At 54.4% G+C, this 16463-nt stretch overlaps 1 protein-coding gene and 1 non-coding gene across 5 annotated transcripts; one reads left to right on the top strand and one right to left on the bottom strand.

Annotated features, from left to right (window-relative positions):
- Positions 1-3313: 3313 nt before the first annotated feature.
- On the bottom strand, positions 3314-3406 carry MIR940 (microRNA mir-940). Its single transcript, NR_031219.1, has one exon. It is a non-coding gene; the product is annotated as a microRNA mir-940 (primary transcript).
- Positions 3407-6717: 3311 nt separating this feature from the next.
- Positions 6718-15736, top strand: RNPS1 (RNA binding protein with serine rich domain 1). Of its 4 annotated transcripts, XM_005224388.5 has the most exons (9): positions 6718-7170; positions 8671-8778; positions 9626-9813; positions 10055-10210; positions 10809-11000; positions 11188-11290; positions 11574-11727; positions 14197-14338; positions 14860-15736. In XM_005224388.5, exons 3-9 carry the CDS (start codon positions 9743-9745, stop codon positions 14957-14959), a joined length of 918 nt encoding a protein of 305 aa, XP_005224445.1. In that variant the 5' UTR covers positions 6718-7170; positions 8671-8778; positions 9626-9742; the 3' UTR covers positions 14960-15736. The 4 variants fall into 4 exon arrangements, with proteins under 4 accessions (XP_005224445.1, XP_005224447.1, XP_005224448.1 ...); XM_005224390.5 differs by lacking the exon at positions 8671-8778; NM_001101841.1 differs by lacking the exon at positions 8671-8778 and having other exon boundaries at positions 6732-6777; positions 14860-15732.
- The last annotated feature ends 727 nt before the right edge of the window (positions 15737-16463 follow it).

The following is a 16463-nucleotide window of genomic DNA, read 5'->3' as shown; positions in this document are numbered from 1 at the left end:
CTCCATCCAGGGTGAGGAAAGAGGAAGGCAGGGTTGGTGGAGGAGGGTGTGGATCTGGGTGAGCCAGGGGCCTCTGGCTCCAGGGCTGCTCGTAGGCTCAACACCATTTTCCAGAAGTGTCTTCTTCGGCATCAGCTCCCTTTTGGTGGGTGCATCCTTATTTCTTACAGCTTTCTAAATCCCTGTGATTTGAATCTCTGAGCCTTTTACAGTCCATTAGAATTCATGGGCTTAGAAAAGATTTGGTTTTGGTTCATCTGGTACAGTTTCAACTTTGCATTTTTATTAGTCTCTCGAAGTTTATGAATGCTGAAAATAATTTCCAGTAGCTGTCACTCTCCTTAAGGATCTTCAAAACATTCTCATTTAGTTACGTGTTATAAAAAAAATACACACAGGGGTGGTTGCAGCCCTGAACATTGCCCGGCAGCAAACATCCGAGAGGTGGGCTGCAGCTTGTCTGCAGGTGCGTGGCTGCTGCGGCCGGGTTGGGTTTGCCGGTTTCGAGTGGAGGAAAGAGGCCAGCAGGGCCGGGCTGCGTGTCCCCCAGCAGCCCTCTTGCAGGGCATCCTGGCCTTGTTTTTAACCTTAACCCCTACACTAAAAATTTAGAAATTCATCATTTTTCCCTTTGATGCCACAAAACATGGTGTGAGGAAAGGTGCTCAGGACTGAAGGACAGTGTGTGTGAGGCACACACACTGAGATCAGACGGCACAGGCCTGGGAAGAGGTGGGCTTGCTGATGGGAGATGAGGTGGAGACGCGCGGGAGACTGGCAGGATGAAAGCGGGGCTCTGGTGATCCGAAACCCTGTCCGCAGGCGTGGAAAGGAGGGTGTAGGCACAGCCTAGCTGCAGCAGCGGGGACCAGAGGGGAGGCACACGGCAGGTGGGAGATGAACCACGCTGCCATGTGCCTCCCCTCTGGCACACTGGTGTCGCTTAGGAGACACCCCAAGAGCCGTTAGGGTCCATGTGGCACCCCCGGGTCATCTGTGAGGCTGCTGGGAACCCAGCATTGGAGCCACGTGTCCTCAAAGAACCAGAATTAGGGCCTCAGAAGCCTCCACCGCAGCCTTGGTGGTTTGCTTTGAGCTGTGGCAGGTCCAAGCCCAGGGTTGGGGGCAGGACCCACAGGCTCCCCAACAGGAGGGTCAGCCTGTTCCCCCCACCCTCACCCCCAGCATTGTCCACTCTACTCAGACCTCCCAGCCCAGACAGTCCCTAGAGATACTGGCCCCAAATGGCTGCCACATCCGCCAGGGCTGAGGTCATGCCTTCCTTGCCTGCACGGCCTGGTCTCAGCTCCCGAGGGCTAGAGATCACGACAGGGCTGACAGCCAGGGCTGTGGAAGAGTCCTGCCCGCAGTGTGGCTCAGCTGAGACCGTCGGCGGACACAGGGGCCATCCTTCAGCCTGACGGCTGCACCCAGAACCGAGGGCCCTCAGGAAGGAAGGGGAGGGCGATCATGCCCAGGGTCAGCGAGTGGGCCTGAGGTTGAGCCCCTCCTCTGCCTTCACCGTGGGGAAGGGCTGCCAGGTAGATGGTCACCGGAGCAGCCCCTGTGGAATGAGACTGCACTGGGCCTGCTGCCTGCACACACCAGAAAACCACACTGCAGGGGTTTACAAAGGACAAGAGTTTATTTCTCTGCTGAGTACAAAGTCCAGAGAAGGCAGAAGTTCCGCACTGGTGGTCAAGGTCTCAGGGAGCCAGACTCCCCTGCCTGCTCCATCGAGGTATAAGCCTCTCTCCTCAAGGTCACTTTCCAGGGTCCAAGTTGCCACCAAAATCTGGGATGAGTGACCAGGAAGCAGGGGGCCGAGCAAAAGGGCAGAGCTCCTGACTGTTACATGCTCTGTGTCCCTGTCATCATCCAGAACGCAGGTTCATGTCTGCACCAGATGCAGGGAGCTGGGACACACAGTCTTATTTAGCCAGGCACCCCCCGCCAAAAGAACCCCCGATACCAGGAGACAACCGCAGTATCCGCAGTGACTGTGCTGGGCAGGCTGCCTCATAGAGGAAGTAACCCCCCCCATGCCTTCATTGTACACCTGGGCTGATGAGACCCCGCCTCAGCCAGGAACACCCGGGTGTGGCCACTCTGCTGCTCTGTAGCCAAACCCCAGGGTCCACTTCCCCACCCCACCCCCGCCAGAGGGCCCTAGCCCTGGGCCTGCAAGGACTCAGAAAAGCAAAACAAACTGGACAGTTCTGGGCAAATTCCAACCCCAAATCTTTAGCCCGGCACTTGAGAGGAAGCCAAGGTCACCCCAGTCAGGTGACCTTGGGGGACCACTGGGCCCAGACTCACAAAGCAGCAGAAAGACTGAGGCAGAGACAGCCCAGCAAAATGGGGGAGGGAGCCAAGGTCAGCACCTCCAGGGGAAGGCTGGAAGGCAGGTCCCAGGCACTCACAGACCGGGAATGACCACACAGGCAGGTGGAGGAGGGGCCAGCCCCGCCTGCCTGGGCTGGACTCAACCCCAGCTCCGCTGAACTCAGTCCGGTCCTCAAACACAGAGGTGGCGTCCTAAGGCCCCAGGGCACTCAGACTTGACCATTGTGGGGCCAGAGCCTGGGAACAACATCAGGGGACCGGGGTGGGGGTGGGGGTGGAGGGTTCCAAAAGTCTAGCCCACGGCTAGACTGCCAGCTGGGACAGTCAACTCCTGCGGCTCCATCTGAGGGACACCCCACACCAGCTGCTGTTCAGTTCACCTCTGGGGACCAGTGCAATGCTCGTGGCATGAGCTAGCAAGGCCCCCTTGGAACCCGCACACCCACCACACAGATTGGTCAGTGTGAAGTTGAGTGCCACCCACCCTCATCGACACCCCGCTGTCTGTGCTAGGGGTCCGAGCTACACCTGCAGACAGCCCATCCTGGCTTGAGAGAGGCTAAACTCCACCCCTTTCTGCATCAAGGAGAAGACCCACAGGGGTGCCACGAGGTACCCCCAACACCAAGGTCAGGGTTAGGTTATTCACCTGACTCCTCAGCTGAAGCCAGCAGGCCAAGTATACAGTGTCCACTCTCCAGACACAAGGCCCCATTCCCTGAACCCTAGCTCAGGCCTGACCCCAAGCTCCTGAAGTCCCTCTCCCTTCCCCAGGAGAGGGCAGGGCACCCTAAGGAGGGTTCAGGGTAAAGGTGGGCCAGGAGGCTGCCCGAGGAGGGGCATCAGGATGGCAGATCCCCACAGGTCCCGCAGGAGAGACAGCCAGGAGGCAGCACAGCACCGCGCCGAGTCCCATCGTGCCTGACGGGCACACGTGGCCTGGGCTCCACGCTGGTGGCACTGAAGCTGGGGTCAGGCCCGCGGAGCGGGGGCCCAGCCTTCCTTCCTCAACACACAGGGTTGCCCAGGCCCCACTCCTGGGGCCCAGCCCACACCCCACGGGTGCCAGCATGAGAGGCCTCCAAGGTCGGAGAGCCCCAAGTCCACTGGCTGCAGATGGCCAGAGCAGGCCTGGGGCCACAGTGGCTCACCCCGTGATGGGGCACACCTGCCCCCTTCCTTGGCCACGCCCTCCCTGTGCCCTGCCCCAGGGTGGGCAGCTCAGATATAGTGATACCTGGTGCGCCTGACCTCCCTGGGGCAGAAATGGACATGGGGTTCCAGGCATGAAAACCAGAACGAGCCCCCAAGCCCATCACTCAGTGGCCCCCAGGGCCTGCAGCCCCTCCTTTGGGCAGTCTGTGTCTCTCAGGGTCAGGGGGTGCTCAGGACCTGAAGCCCCCACACCGCAGAAACACAGAGCCAGGGAGGCCTCCCCACAACTACAGACCTCACAGCTGGCTGGCTCTTTCAGATCCAGCCTGGCTCCCGAGACAGACAGGCCAGCACCTCCCCCTGGGCACCTCCTCCTCCAAGGCTCCTTTGGGGGTTGCAGGCATTCACCCCTGCAGACAGGAGTCAGTCCCCTTTGACCCACCCCCTCCTCTAATGCCTCTCCCAGGGTCACCGATACATTACAACTGCCCTGACCCCACCCAAACCCCTTTCTTCTGCTTGGCTGGACCATGCCTGCCCTTGGCAGAGTCTGTCAGCAGTGGGCAGACATGCTTCCTTGACATGCTTTACAAGTGGATGCAAATGCCTGCTCAAAGCTCCTGTGTGGCCCTCATGACCTCCAACACAACCGAGGCACTCCCTGGCCCTTTCAGTGTGCAGGGTACCAACCTGCAAGGGCAGGCACTGCAGAGGCCGCCAGGCCCATAGCAGATAAAGGCAGGGGGACAGTATGCCTTGATGGGGGCATGCTCCTCAAAGTGAGTGGAGCCCTACATTATCAGCAGGTGGGCCTCGACCCCGGGGGTTAAGGAAGAGGGGCTCAGGACACTGGCCACGGCCACAGGATGCCTACGGTCTGGAGCTCCAGGCCTGGGGCTAGCTGCCCAGGGCCCTGACCAGGGAAGCCCTGCCCACCCCATCCATCAAACCTACACCAACCACCTCCTGAGGTCCCCAAAGGCCACAGCTCCCGGGCCTTCAATCTCCGTGGCCTCAGCAAGCTGGCACTGGGGGCTGGGTGGAAAGGAACCCAGGACTCCTGGAAGGCTGGAGTTGGGGGACCTCCAGAGTTTTATTTTCTCATGTTCCTTCCAAACACATCGTGCTGAGTCTCAAAATGGCAAAAGCCAAGATGCTCAAAATTTTAAAGCTCAACAGCTGATAACACACTTGATAATGAAATCAACAATATTTAGAAACAAAATGGATTAAATTCGTAAGTGAATAAATCATGCTTTTACATTTAATATAAAATGTGTTTAAAAAAAAATTTACTTGCATGCCAAATTCTATTACTATAGAGCATTAACAACAACAACAAAAAACCCAGATTCCAGATGGCTGTGCCTCCACCCTCCTTCTGCCATGGTGGTGATCACGGGCTTGCCCTATCCCCACTTTGGGTGTCACTGTGTCCATGGGCAAAGGCTCTGGATTCCAAACCTTCCCGGCACACATTGACGTGGCACTGAATATGGGGCTCTGACACACTGCTGTGGCTTCCTTATACACTTCGGGTGCTGCAGGCCTGATCCACCAAGGCCACCCCCACCCCCCCACAACACTGACCCTCTGGGCCTCTTCACTGGTGCAGGGCCTGAGCCACACTTCTGTCCCACATAAGCCTCCATCAGTGGCCATGGCAGCTGTGACAGTGATGCAGAAATAAGTACCCCCCTCCCCAAATCTAAATGCAGAGGGGAACAGGGACCCAGACTGACTGCCAACTCCCACCTCCCAGGTATGCTGGTGCCAAGGCAGAGGACACAAAAGGCAGGCTGCCCACCCCCACCCTCCGCCCCCAGAACTGTCTTCCATCCCCAACTCCTCAGATGCCCCTCAGCCCAGGCTAGTTTTACGGGCACACTTGACACCTTGGACAGGGCCAGAGGAACTGGATGAATGGAAGGGGCCACCATCCACTGGCTGAGAAAACTATATGGAGAAGAAAGCAATGACTCGAAGACTTCAATCACAAATCAACCCATCCATCCGGAGCCACCAAGCCCCATGCTGGTCTGTCCTGTCCTTTCCCCTGATATTTGATCCATCTCCAAGCTACACTGGTTCCTTCCCCCACAAGAGGGCCTTGAATCTGTTCCCTTCTCTTCCTTGCGGCACCTACCATTTCACACGCCCGTCTAGAGTGGGAGCGCACCTTCTTCTCCCCCCACTAACAGTCACGAAACGTTGACTGCCTGCCAGGCGCAGCTCGGAGAGGGGAGGGACACAGAGGTAAACAAACCCGCAAGCCCTGGCCCGCTCAGCGCCAGGTTTTACTCCGACAGCCTCCTGCCTGGTCCTGGGCCTCTAACCCTCAGCTTCCTGCCTTTGCCAGAAGGCCCTGACAGTGCAGGATGAAGCCTTGGCGCCGTATGTTGCACAGGTTCTCTGTTCCTCCAAACGCTAAACTCCAACTTCCTAGTCCCGGTTTCTTCCAAGAAGCCTTCGCACCATTTGTTCCTTCTGCCGAGCATGAAGGTAGGCCTCAGCGGCCTCAGGCCTTGTTCTACTGCAGGCCTCAGCGGCAGGGTCAGCTCCTCGGAAGCGCGTTCCTTCTGCACACTGTCTTCCACCCTGCCTTCTGCAGCCCGCTCGTTTCGGCTACACTACCCCCTGCCTTGTCCTCCCGGTACAATTCCGCTGGCACAGCATCTGCGCATACAGGGTCACCCCTCACGCCATGAGCGGTAATTGCACGAACCCATCCCCGCAACTGCTCTGCTCGCGAAGCCGCCTCCGCCCTACGAGTGCCCACGGCAAGCCGCCAGAGCGTGCAGCGCCTGCGCACTCTTCCTCCAACCCCGCAGCCGGGCCGCCCGGGACCCTCCACGAAGCAGCGGGGTCCGGAGCCCAGCGACCCGGGACGCCGCCAGGCCCGCAGCACGGCCGGTGCGCACGCTCACGGAGAGGGGCGGGCCCGCGGCCGCCTTAACCCTCTCCGCGCCAGCCAGCGAACTGCCCGCACGAACCAGCCCTCCCAGCCGCAGAGAGCTGCCAGCTTGATGGCCCCACGAGGCGTGCAGCCCGCCCGGGGCAGCCCTGGCCGACCCTCCGGAGTAAGCGCCCCGACGCGTCTCTTCCCAAACAGGCCTTGGCCCTTTAACATTCTCGCTCGCGCCCATTGGCCGAGGGGCTCGACGTCATCGCTGCGCGCCGGACGACCGCGCCTTCCCGCTCCCTAATCCTGACGCCAGAGCCGCGCCGCCCTCTGAGGCTGAGAAGAGCGGGAGGAGGTCGCGGCGGCGGGAAGATGTAAGTAGCGGGAATCCAACCCCATCCGAGCTTGGGGGCCCGCCCGCCAGGTTCGGCGGGGCGCATCGTGGAGCCGGCCCGCTCCCTGGCCACGCGGTGGTGACGGCGGGGCCTGTGGCCTCGCTCCTGGTTTGAGAAGAAAGAGTGTGGCCCGGGGCGGGCTGAGTGGGAGGCGCCGAAGCTGCGGCCCGGAAGTGGTCGGGGCCGCGGCGGGCGGAAGGGCGCCCTCGTTTCCTCGGCTCTGCAGTGGGATCAGTGAGGCCCGCGGGATTCGGAGCGGCCGGGAACTCGGCCTCCGCCGTCCGGGCCCTCTCACCGGGCTGGAGACCCAGGCCCGCAACGCCGGGCCCTGCCCTGGAAGCGCCCGCGGCCCGGCTCCTGGACTGGGGAGTTGTGAGTGAACGCGGACGCGGGGCGCCGAGGTCGCGTGCGGGGCCGGGGCCGGTGGGTACGAGATGCTTTTTGGGGTGCCCTGGGTGACCGACTGACCCTCCCTTTGAAGCCATTAATTTCAAACATCGACTCTACGAACGTCTGCGGGGTTCCTGTGTGCCGTTCCCCGTGCTAGCCCTTGGGGATACGGCCCCTAATGTCTTGGAGCCCAGTTTGACGGGTAACCCCAAAAGAGAGGATACGGAAAGGTTAAATCGACGGAGCAGAGGCGTGGCCTTTTCCAGTCTCTCATAAATTGTATCTGAAATTTACTTTTAAATAGAGAAGGTGCTCCGAAGATGTGAGCTGAAATGCCATGTACTCGAGATAACTAATTGTTCTCTCCTATTTTTGGCTGTTGGACGCGCACCTTTCCAGAGGATGGGGGAGGTAACCACGGTCCTGTGACCTGAACTTGTGTAAATAGAATCAACCTTTGCTTTCTAGCCCTCTGGCCACACCCAGAAAAGCCTTCCCTTACTCTGTGATCTTAATTGAGTTTTAAGAATAAACGGTGGTGCTTGTTTTCACAAACTACAAAGAGCACATCTTTAGGACTGGGGTGGGGCCCTGGAATATGTATTCTAGGTCAGCTGTGTAATAAGGTAGCCTCTGACCACACGTGGCTACTGAGTACTTGAAATGTACCTAGTTCAAATTGATGTGTTTAAAAAGCTTAGCATGGGGAAGCATGGATATTTTATTAATCATTTTGTATGCTGATTGGTGAAAAGACTGTTCGGGGTGTAGTGTGTCAGATAAATACATTACTCACAGTTAACTTCATCTGTTAACTAATGCTTTTTTGCAACGTGGCTCCAAGAAAATTTTAGAGTACTCTTGTAGCTGGCTCTCTCTCTATTGGACAGTGCTACTCTTGGTGATCATAATGGGGGCAGTCCAGGGACCCCTGCTGATCATTCAGAGGTTGTGTGACTTCAGAGCCAAGAGTTTGCCTCAGAGAAAAGCCTCCAAAGCCTTTCTCCTAATATTAGCTAACATCTGTTGAGCCTTAACTAGATCCTCAAGACTCTTATCCGTTAATTTGGTTTATATTGTTGACAGCTATGAAGTGTAGGAACTGTCTGTCTCTCCTTAATGCTGATGAGAAATTGAGGCTCAGAATGATTAAGGGATTGATACAAAGACACAACAAAGCCTTGAATCAGACCCCCAAGCAGGGGGACTTCAGACTCTTTTTTTTTTTTTTTTGGACTTCAGACTCTTAAGCACTGAATTATATTCAGTGATTGTCCAAGCAAGCATGCTAACCGTTACAATGTGGCTGAGTGTTACAGACAGGTTACTGAGTGTCTGTAGTGCCTTTTTTTTTTTTTTTTGGCTTCTTTTTTTGTATATGCCCTCTCATTTTAAGATATAATGTCTAAAAAGACTTTATAGCCCTGGAAAAGAACAGCACAGGTAATACTCTCTTTTGCACTCTCATTTGTTTGTCCACAGCTGGGCACTCTTTCTTGAGTCAGAATGTTTATCCAGCATTTTGGCAGCACTGCGCACATGGAAACAGGATCCCGATTGGTGGGCTGTGTCCAGGTTACTTACAGGAAGGTGAGATAGGAGTAGTTGAGGCTAACATTCTGAGATCTTTGCTTCCACAACTCAAATTGCGCAAAACCTCACTGGAAATACTTAAAGCCAACAGCCCCAGGAAACAGAGCACATAATGAATTAATAGTTTGTTCTTGAGTAGTATTTACTGATGACCTTTTACTGAGTACGTGCTGCAGCCCTGGAACTTAGCTAAACCCTTACATGTGGTGAATGCATCCATTTCCAAAAATGTGAGCACACAGAAAAGCTGAAAAAATTCAGTGCACCAAATAGTCACAGAACCACCACCTAGATTCTACAGGTTACATTTCTGTTATGTTTTGTCTCACTTTACTACTTTTTAAATGTTCATGGGGGATGTTTCATTTGTTATTAAATGTTTTGATACTGGTACCAGTCACTTGAAATGGTTTTTGCTTCCAGTCATAATATCTATCCAATGTATCCTGCAAAGATTCCAGCAGTGAAGCGAGGTCGAATCCTGTCACTTAGGGTTTTCTCTGCTCTGCCTGCAAATGTGCTCCTGTAGTGTCTCTAAAGGACTGTAGAGGGCTCACCGTAAAACTGGTGAGAAATGGGCATTGTACTACCTATCAAAGAACAGGACCCCACCACCCACACCATTGCTTAAGAAAAAGACAAGCTGAGCTGACGGTTCTTCACCTGCCTCCTGTGGGGCCAGGATCCCCTGAGGAAATGGACCCGGCCCAGGTGTTCCTGGCTTGGTAGATGCACACTGCTGACTGTGTTCCTTGTTGCCTGCTCCTAATGCTCAGCTTTTGACTGCAAAGTAGATTTGTTGCCTTGCCAATTTACTCTGTGAATCCTTTTATCTTGTTATTAGGCTGCACTTTGGCGTAAATTGCAATCGATTAGGGATCGTTTCTCAGACTCAAGTTAGACGTGAGAGTTCAGATAAGTGAGGCCGCCATTGCTGCTTTGAACACCTCAGAAGGGGAGAATGGATTTATCAGGAGTGAAAAAGAAGAGCTTGCTAGGAGTCAAAGAAAATAATAAAAAGTCCAGCACTAGGTAATCCTTCTGTCAGATTTTTCTAGTGCTACTTTGGGGGTGCTCGTTGCTAGGGACCCTCAGAAAGGGGGACATTGGAAATATCTTGAATTTTACAGTGAAAGTGTCCTAAGCCACAAACCATTTTGCTCTGTGGTGGTCTGGGGTTTCTGTAGCCCTTTGCATCCCCTTTTGGGTTGTGCTGTGGTTTCAGGGTTCAGCCCAAGGGGCATGTCATCTCACACTCTCCCTCACTGTCCAGGGCGCCTTCTCCCACCAAACGCAAAGACCGCTCTGATGAGAAGTCCAAGGACCGCTCTAAAGATAAAGGGGCCACTAAGGAGTCGAGCGAGAAGGATCGAGGCAGGGATAAGACTCGGAAGAGGCGCAGCGCTTCCAGCGGGAGCAGCAGCACCAGGTGGGGCTGGCAGGTCAGGGCCTTACTTCCAAGGCCATGGCCCTCTTCTTTCCCAAAGAGCCTGCAGAGTGTTCTTTCTTTTTATTGATAAACAAAGCACTCAGATTACTAATTTATGGCAGACTGGTCTGGGCTTTGCTCTGGTCATACAGAGGACGGTGTTGGTATGGGTTTTTTTTCTTTTTTGGAGGCATTAGGAATGCAATGTCTTGAGTTACGCTTTTCTCTCGAGTGCTTTTGATTTGGAGTTGTGGTTGGATCATCCTAGCCTGGCTCTTTCCTTTTCCTTCTGTTGAAAACCAGCCTGTGTCAGTCGGTAGCTGCCTTCCAAGCTGAGCTGGGGGCTCTGACTTGCCAGACTGCTCCTTTTCCTCCCAGTAGGCAAGGCTTCTGTGTAGGTAGGAAGCAGTCCTGTCACTGCACGGTGCATATGCTGTTTCTGTCCCTGCGAGGGCTTTGTTAGGATGGGGCTGGAGGGTGTCAGTGGGCGCTGGGGAAAGCCTTGAGGCTTGAGAACACGAGCCCAGTGGTTCCTCTTGACTTGTCTGTGGTGAGGCAGCACTGCTCCCGCTGGTGACCCCTTCCTCTCGCCCCTCAGGTCCCGGTCCAGCTCTACCTCCAGCTCAGGCTCCAGCACCAGCACGGGCTCCAGCAGCGGCTCCAGCTCGTCTTCGGCTTCGAGCCGCTCGGGAAGTTCCAGCACGTCTCGCAGCTCCAGCTCCAGCAGCTCCTCGGGCTCCCCGAGCCCTTCTCGGCGCAGACACGACAACAGGCGGCGTTCCCGCTCCAAGTGAGCCCCCTTCCAGCCCCTCTTCTCCACGGGGGACTGGTCAGTTCAGGGGATTGCCTCCAAAACTCATGAGTTATCTGGGACCTAAATTTACAGACTGGGGCTGTAAGGTTACCATTAGTTATTACCAAAGTAGACCAAAAAAGGAGTTTCACTGTCTTAATAGGATTCTGTATTTTTCAATTAGGTCCAAACCACCCAAAAGAGATGAAAAGGAAAGGAAAAGGCGGAGCCCTTCCCCTAAACCCACCAAAGTACACATTGGGCGGCTCACCAGGAATGTGACCAAGGTGAGGAATCCTGCTTCTGTTCAGTGGACATTGGGGTGATTCTTGCAGATGTTTAAAATGGAAAATGAGAAGCCCGCCTCTGCCAGAAGGTAAACGTAGAATGCAGGATTTCTGAGGGCTGAGTTGGTGGCATGTGACCAAGTAGAGCACTGGTTACTTCTTTTAACGGAATATATTTTGTGTGTGCTTAGGGTGCTGAGGGTGTGGTCATTGTGTGGCAAGTTCTCTGACTTCTACACAAGTGATGGGAGGGTGAGCCTAAGTGACCCTTCTTCCTCCCTAGGATCACATCATGGAGATATTCTCCACCTATGGGAAAATTAAAATGATTGACATGCCTGTAGAAAGGATGCACCCCCATTTGTCTAAAGGCTACGCCTATGTGGAGTTTGAGAATCCAGACGAGGCTGAGAAGGCGCTGAAGCACATGGACGGAGGTAAGTCCAGCCCTGCTCTGACCTGTCCCAGACCAGCTGTCCACCATACCTGGTGTGATGAGAACTGATTTCCAGTCTGGCTGCATGTGAGAATTTCCTTGGAGCTCTGTCAAGATTCCAGTTCTTACTCAGTGGGTGTGTGTTTACCAAAAACATGTTTTACAGAGCCTTATTCTTGAAAAAGTATTCACCAAATATGAATATATTAACATTTTAATAATATTTCAATCTGTTAAAACTTAAGGATCAAATGAAGTTTTTTTTTTCTTCACAAAGTATTTGACTACAATGAAACATTTTTATATGGGAATGTTTTCTTTAATCTTGAGTTACTTTCTGTATTGCTAAAACTTAGCATTTTTAAGATAACTTTCTAAATCCACAAATTTTACCTCTTTCCTAAAATGCATCTTAACTGTTGATGACGTTTACAGCCACTTTGTATTGGCTTTGACAACCTTTGAAGGACTGTGAACATCTGTCAGTCGTTTTGCAACTCGAATAGGCAGCATTTTAAGGAATGTGGGTTTCCCTGGGCCCTTGCTGCTTCTGTCCTTCAGGCAGCTGAGCTGAGCCAGGACTGCCCAAGCCCCACATGGGCTGCCAGGCCGAGTAGGGAGAAGAGTCTGAACCCCTGAGAACCTTGGCATCCTTGGAGGCCCTTACATGTTTGAAAGATAATTGCCCTTGAACCCTGGTAGAGTTTGTATAGTACAAAATTTTCCTTGGTACTTCTAAGTCTTTCCATCTCCTTAAATCCCCCTGGAGTGTTTTTAGGAGTTCAGCATAAACTGGGAGCCGTCACTCTGCAGGCATCAGCTCTTAACTTTGTGAGTCATGCCTTTGTTTTAGAGACTGTCAGTCTTGTGTTTGACGGAGTCTGAGCACTTGCTAAAAATTTAGGAGGCTTAGACACATTCAGGATGTGTGTGATGATAAATATTCCACCTTGTCTTAAGATTCTGGTAGGACTTTTTCTCTGTCTTCTTGTATTGTGCTGAATGGAACCACTCAGTCTCCAGAAAGAAATGGAAGGGCTTGGTTTTTACTGGCAGGTAGCTAGAGGATAAGAGAAGGCAATGGAACCCCACTCCAGTACTCTTGCCTGGAAAATCCCATGGACGGAGGAGCCTGGTGGGCTGCTGTCTGTGGGATCGCACAGAGTCGGACACGACTGAAGCAATTTAGCAGCAGCAGCTAGAGGATGGCTTTTCTCCTTTTTTTCTCTTTGTTTTTTTTTTTCTTTGTTGTTACACAGTCAGTACCCATGTAATACCTAACCAGGAATAGCTTTTGGCCTGGGCTTCCCTGGTGGCTCAGACAGTACAGCATCTGTCTGCAATGCAGGAGACCCGGGTTCGATCCCTGGCTTGGGAAGATCCCCTGGAGAAGGAAATGGCAGCCCACTCCAGTATTCTTGCCTGGAAAATCCCATGGACGGTGGAGCCTGGTAGGCTACCGTCTGTGGGGTTGCAGAGTCGGATGTGAGTGAGCGACTTCACTTTCACTTTCATGGGCCAGGGCCACCTTAGTGGCCTTTCAAGTATGTTCCGAACATAGGTGCACATCTTGGATTTGTACTGACATGAGTCAGTACCTCAGAAGTTCTCTTGAAAGCAGAAGCTGAGAAGGTAGAAGAGCCTGCCACCCACCCTTTGGGAACACACTAGCTGTGCTTGGTCCCCTGGGATTGTTGGGTCTCTGCCTCAGTTTCCTTCATTCTTTCTCTCCCTGAGACCCTGCAGGTTCATCATGCCCCATTCTGAGCGGGCCCCCCCATGCAGTTGTGCGGTTTCATTCACTTGTGTGGCTTAGTACTGGCTGTACACAGACTCCCCCCACCCCCCAGGCACTTTTTGCATACTTTCTTTAGACAGACTTGAAGTCTCCTGAATATCCTGTCCTTTGTTCCCTACCGCAGAAATAGTTCCTTCTTTGTCTAATACAACCCTTCCCCCTTCCCCTCCACCCCCAAATCACACCTCATCCAGACACCTGGTGCCGATCGTCCTTCACCTGACCCATTAGCAGGCTCCCGGGATTGTCCCTCCCCGTCATCCCTTGAGTACTTATATTTCACCCCATCTCTGTCCTGCTGAAGCCCGCTCCTCGCTCCTGTCTTCTGCTCTGTTCCCGTTGCTTGCAAGGAGGACGTCCAGGTGCAGCACCAGCTTCCAGCTCAGGGTGGGGGCACAGCCCTCCCCTCCCTTAGCAGGCTCCTCCCTGTTCTTTAGGTGCCGACCTGAACGGGCTTCCCCAGAAGGCTATCCAGCACACCAAGATGGAGTCCTGGGTTAGGGTTCTGCCCCCAGTGGGTCTCCTGAGGAAACCTCCAGTGATAGCGATTATGAGCTTTTTCGCTGTGACCAGAGTGGGTTGTCCTTGTTCCCCCAGGCTCCTTTCTTTCTTGCCCACCAGGGTAGGTGCTTGTTAGATAGGTATTTTGTGACTTTACCCTTTTTTCAATAGGACAAATCGATGGCCAGGAGATCACTGCCACCGCTGTGCTGGCCCCCTGGCCCCGGCCACCCCCCCGGAGATTCAGCCCTCCCAGGAGGATGCTGCCACCTCTTCCTATGTGGCGCAGGTCACCCCCACGGATGAGGAGAAGGTGGGTCGCTCTGGGGTTTCATAGGGGACTGATTAGGACCAGTTTCCCTTTATTGACAAAGTGAGGGGGCAGTGACTTCGGGGCCTTGTCCAGCCCTGCCTGCCCCCTGATGGGGGTGGGAAGCAGCATGGGCACAGGAGGCCTTGGAGGTCCTCGAGTTCCTTCCAGCCCGGGAAGGAAGAGCTGCTCGACTGAGGGATCCGCAGAGGCGCGGCCTCTCCCCACCCTCTGTGAGAAGACCCGAAGGGTCAGAGGAGTAGGGAACAGCCTTGGCAGAGGCCGGGGTTGAGCCGTCCCTCCTCTGCTAGCGCTGGCCAGCTGCACCTCACGGCCCTCCGAGATAGAACCCTTAGTCTCCGGAACGTTTCCGTCTGCCCCAGGCCTTCTGTCGGCACCACCCAGAGGGATCTAGCTGTGTGACTGGCAAGTTAGAGCCATGCCGCTCTATGTGAAGGCGGCTGCACCCCTGTGGTCATGGGCGTGGGTTTCCGGTCTGACACTGTGTCCTCCTCTCCTCACAGGTCGCGCTCCCCACGCCGTCGCTCGCCCGCGCGCCGTCGGTCCCGTTCGCCTGGGCGCCGCCGCCACCGCAGCCGCTCCAGCTCCAACTCCTCCCGATAGGCAGGGCCCGGAGCTCCGCTCCTGCGACTCCCTCCCACCGCTCTAGTTGGTTTCCAGAGGGGTCACAGGGAAGAAATCCCTCCCTCGGGGCAGGCTTCAGGGTGGAGGCAGCGATCAGACGTCTCCCTAGCGGCGGGGTTCCAGCGGCAGGAGTGTTGTGGGTCTGGGGTCATGCTTGTAAAGATGCTCTCCAGTTTTCTAGCTAGAGCAATTCCACGTTTCTAGTTCCTGAGAGTCAGTTTAGTGGCAGAGCCAGCAGGGGTGAGCAGGGGACTCCAGGTGGGGGGATAGCCCCAGCCGGGGAGCCCATTTTCCCATTCCACAGGTGACCTGGGGCCGGCCTCGGGGTCCCACAGGAAAGGCATGCTTTTAGGCAACTGCTATTCCTGTTAGCCTGGCCCAGCCTGAGTCCTCTTCTAACCTCTAGGGTCAAATACCACCCCCACCCCCATCATCTGCCCAGAATGGTTCTTTACACACGTAGCCGTGTGCAAGGACACACACACAGACCCCTCTTTCTGAAATTGTTGAGAGCCAGCTCTGCCAGGTCATCACAGAACCCCACCCCCACCCCAACTCCACTGTGTTGGTATTCTTGGTGGTCTTGCTGGTTACCTTGGCAACATGTACATTGCTTTTTCAGCTTTTATTGTACAGTCAGTACTATAAATTTTGAGTTTTGTAACTTTGTAGCATTTTAGATGATGTTGTGTTTGTACTTTGTTGTGTAGATTAAAAGAACTGTGTTGAATAAACCTAGGATTAGAGTGCAATGTCTGCCGGGTTCACTGCCTCCTTCCTGCCCCTTGCCCCCCAAGGCCGCGTCAGTCGTGAGGGAATTAAACACAATTGCCTAAAATAAATGTTTGGTTTCATTTCCAAAGTCATAGCTGCAAAACACGTTAACCAGGAAAACTTTGAAAGTGTTTTATCTTAGTTCCCTGGCCAGGATCCTACCTCCTGCCTTGGGAGCACAGTCTTAACCACTGGACCACCAGGGGAGTTAGCAACTGTGTGTTCCAGGAGCCTTGAATTCTGCCCGACCAAAAAGATGGATCTCATTCACTGCTGTGTTCGATGGCCATGGAAAAATTTCCCCACCTCAAAAACGAGTTTGTTCCAGAAGGAAGAACGCTTAAGACATTATAATCCCTTGCCCCTTACTGTGCCAGCGTTTTCAAACCGAATGCCAGCACAGTGTGTGTTCAGCAGGATTGAGGGCAAAGGGAAGCGGTCGCCTCCCCCTCCCCCAGGAGGAGCCCCGGTGAAATGAGCTGCATCTTGAGAAGGTGAAAGTTGAGTTCTCTGTCACCGGGCTGTTCTGCCCCAGGCTAAGCTAGCAGCTGCAAGTCCGGTGGCCAGCAGGAAGTGGCGCTCCAGTGCCCACGCTCTGCGGGGTGGCCGGAGCCAGGTCCCCGCAGGCCCTGGCCGCCGCTGAGCGCAAACCCCTGGCTCCGTGACTTACGTGCAGTCCAATCTGCCCAGACGTCCTGTTCCCCGGAGC

Source organism: Bos taurus, chromosome 25 (assembly GCF_002263795.3).
Source record: "Bos taurus isolate L1 Dominette 01449 registration number 42190680 breed Hereford chromosome 25, ARS-UCD2.0, whole genome shotgun sequence".
NCBI lineage: Eukaryota > Metazoa > Chordata > Mammalia > Artiodactyla > Bovidae > Bos > Bos taurus.
Note: the sequence above shows the minus strand (reverse complement) of the source record. Positions and strands in the feature narration are given on the sequence as shown.

Coding starts and splice junctions, on each gene's coding strand:
- RNPS1 (XM_005224390.5), top strand. CDS start 9,743: ATGGATTTATCAGGAGTGAAAAAGAAGAGCTTGCTAGGAGTCAAAGAA. Junction 11,291..11,573: donor TCACCAGGAATGTGACCAAG/GTGAGGAATCCT, acceptor CTTCCTCCCTAG/GATCACATCATGGAGATATT. Junction 11,728..14,196: donor GCTGAAGCACATGGACGGAG/GTAAGTCCAGCC, acceptor TTTTTTCAATAG/GACAAATCGATGGCCAGGAG.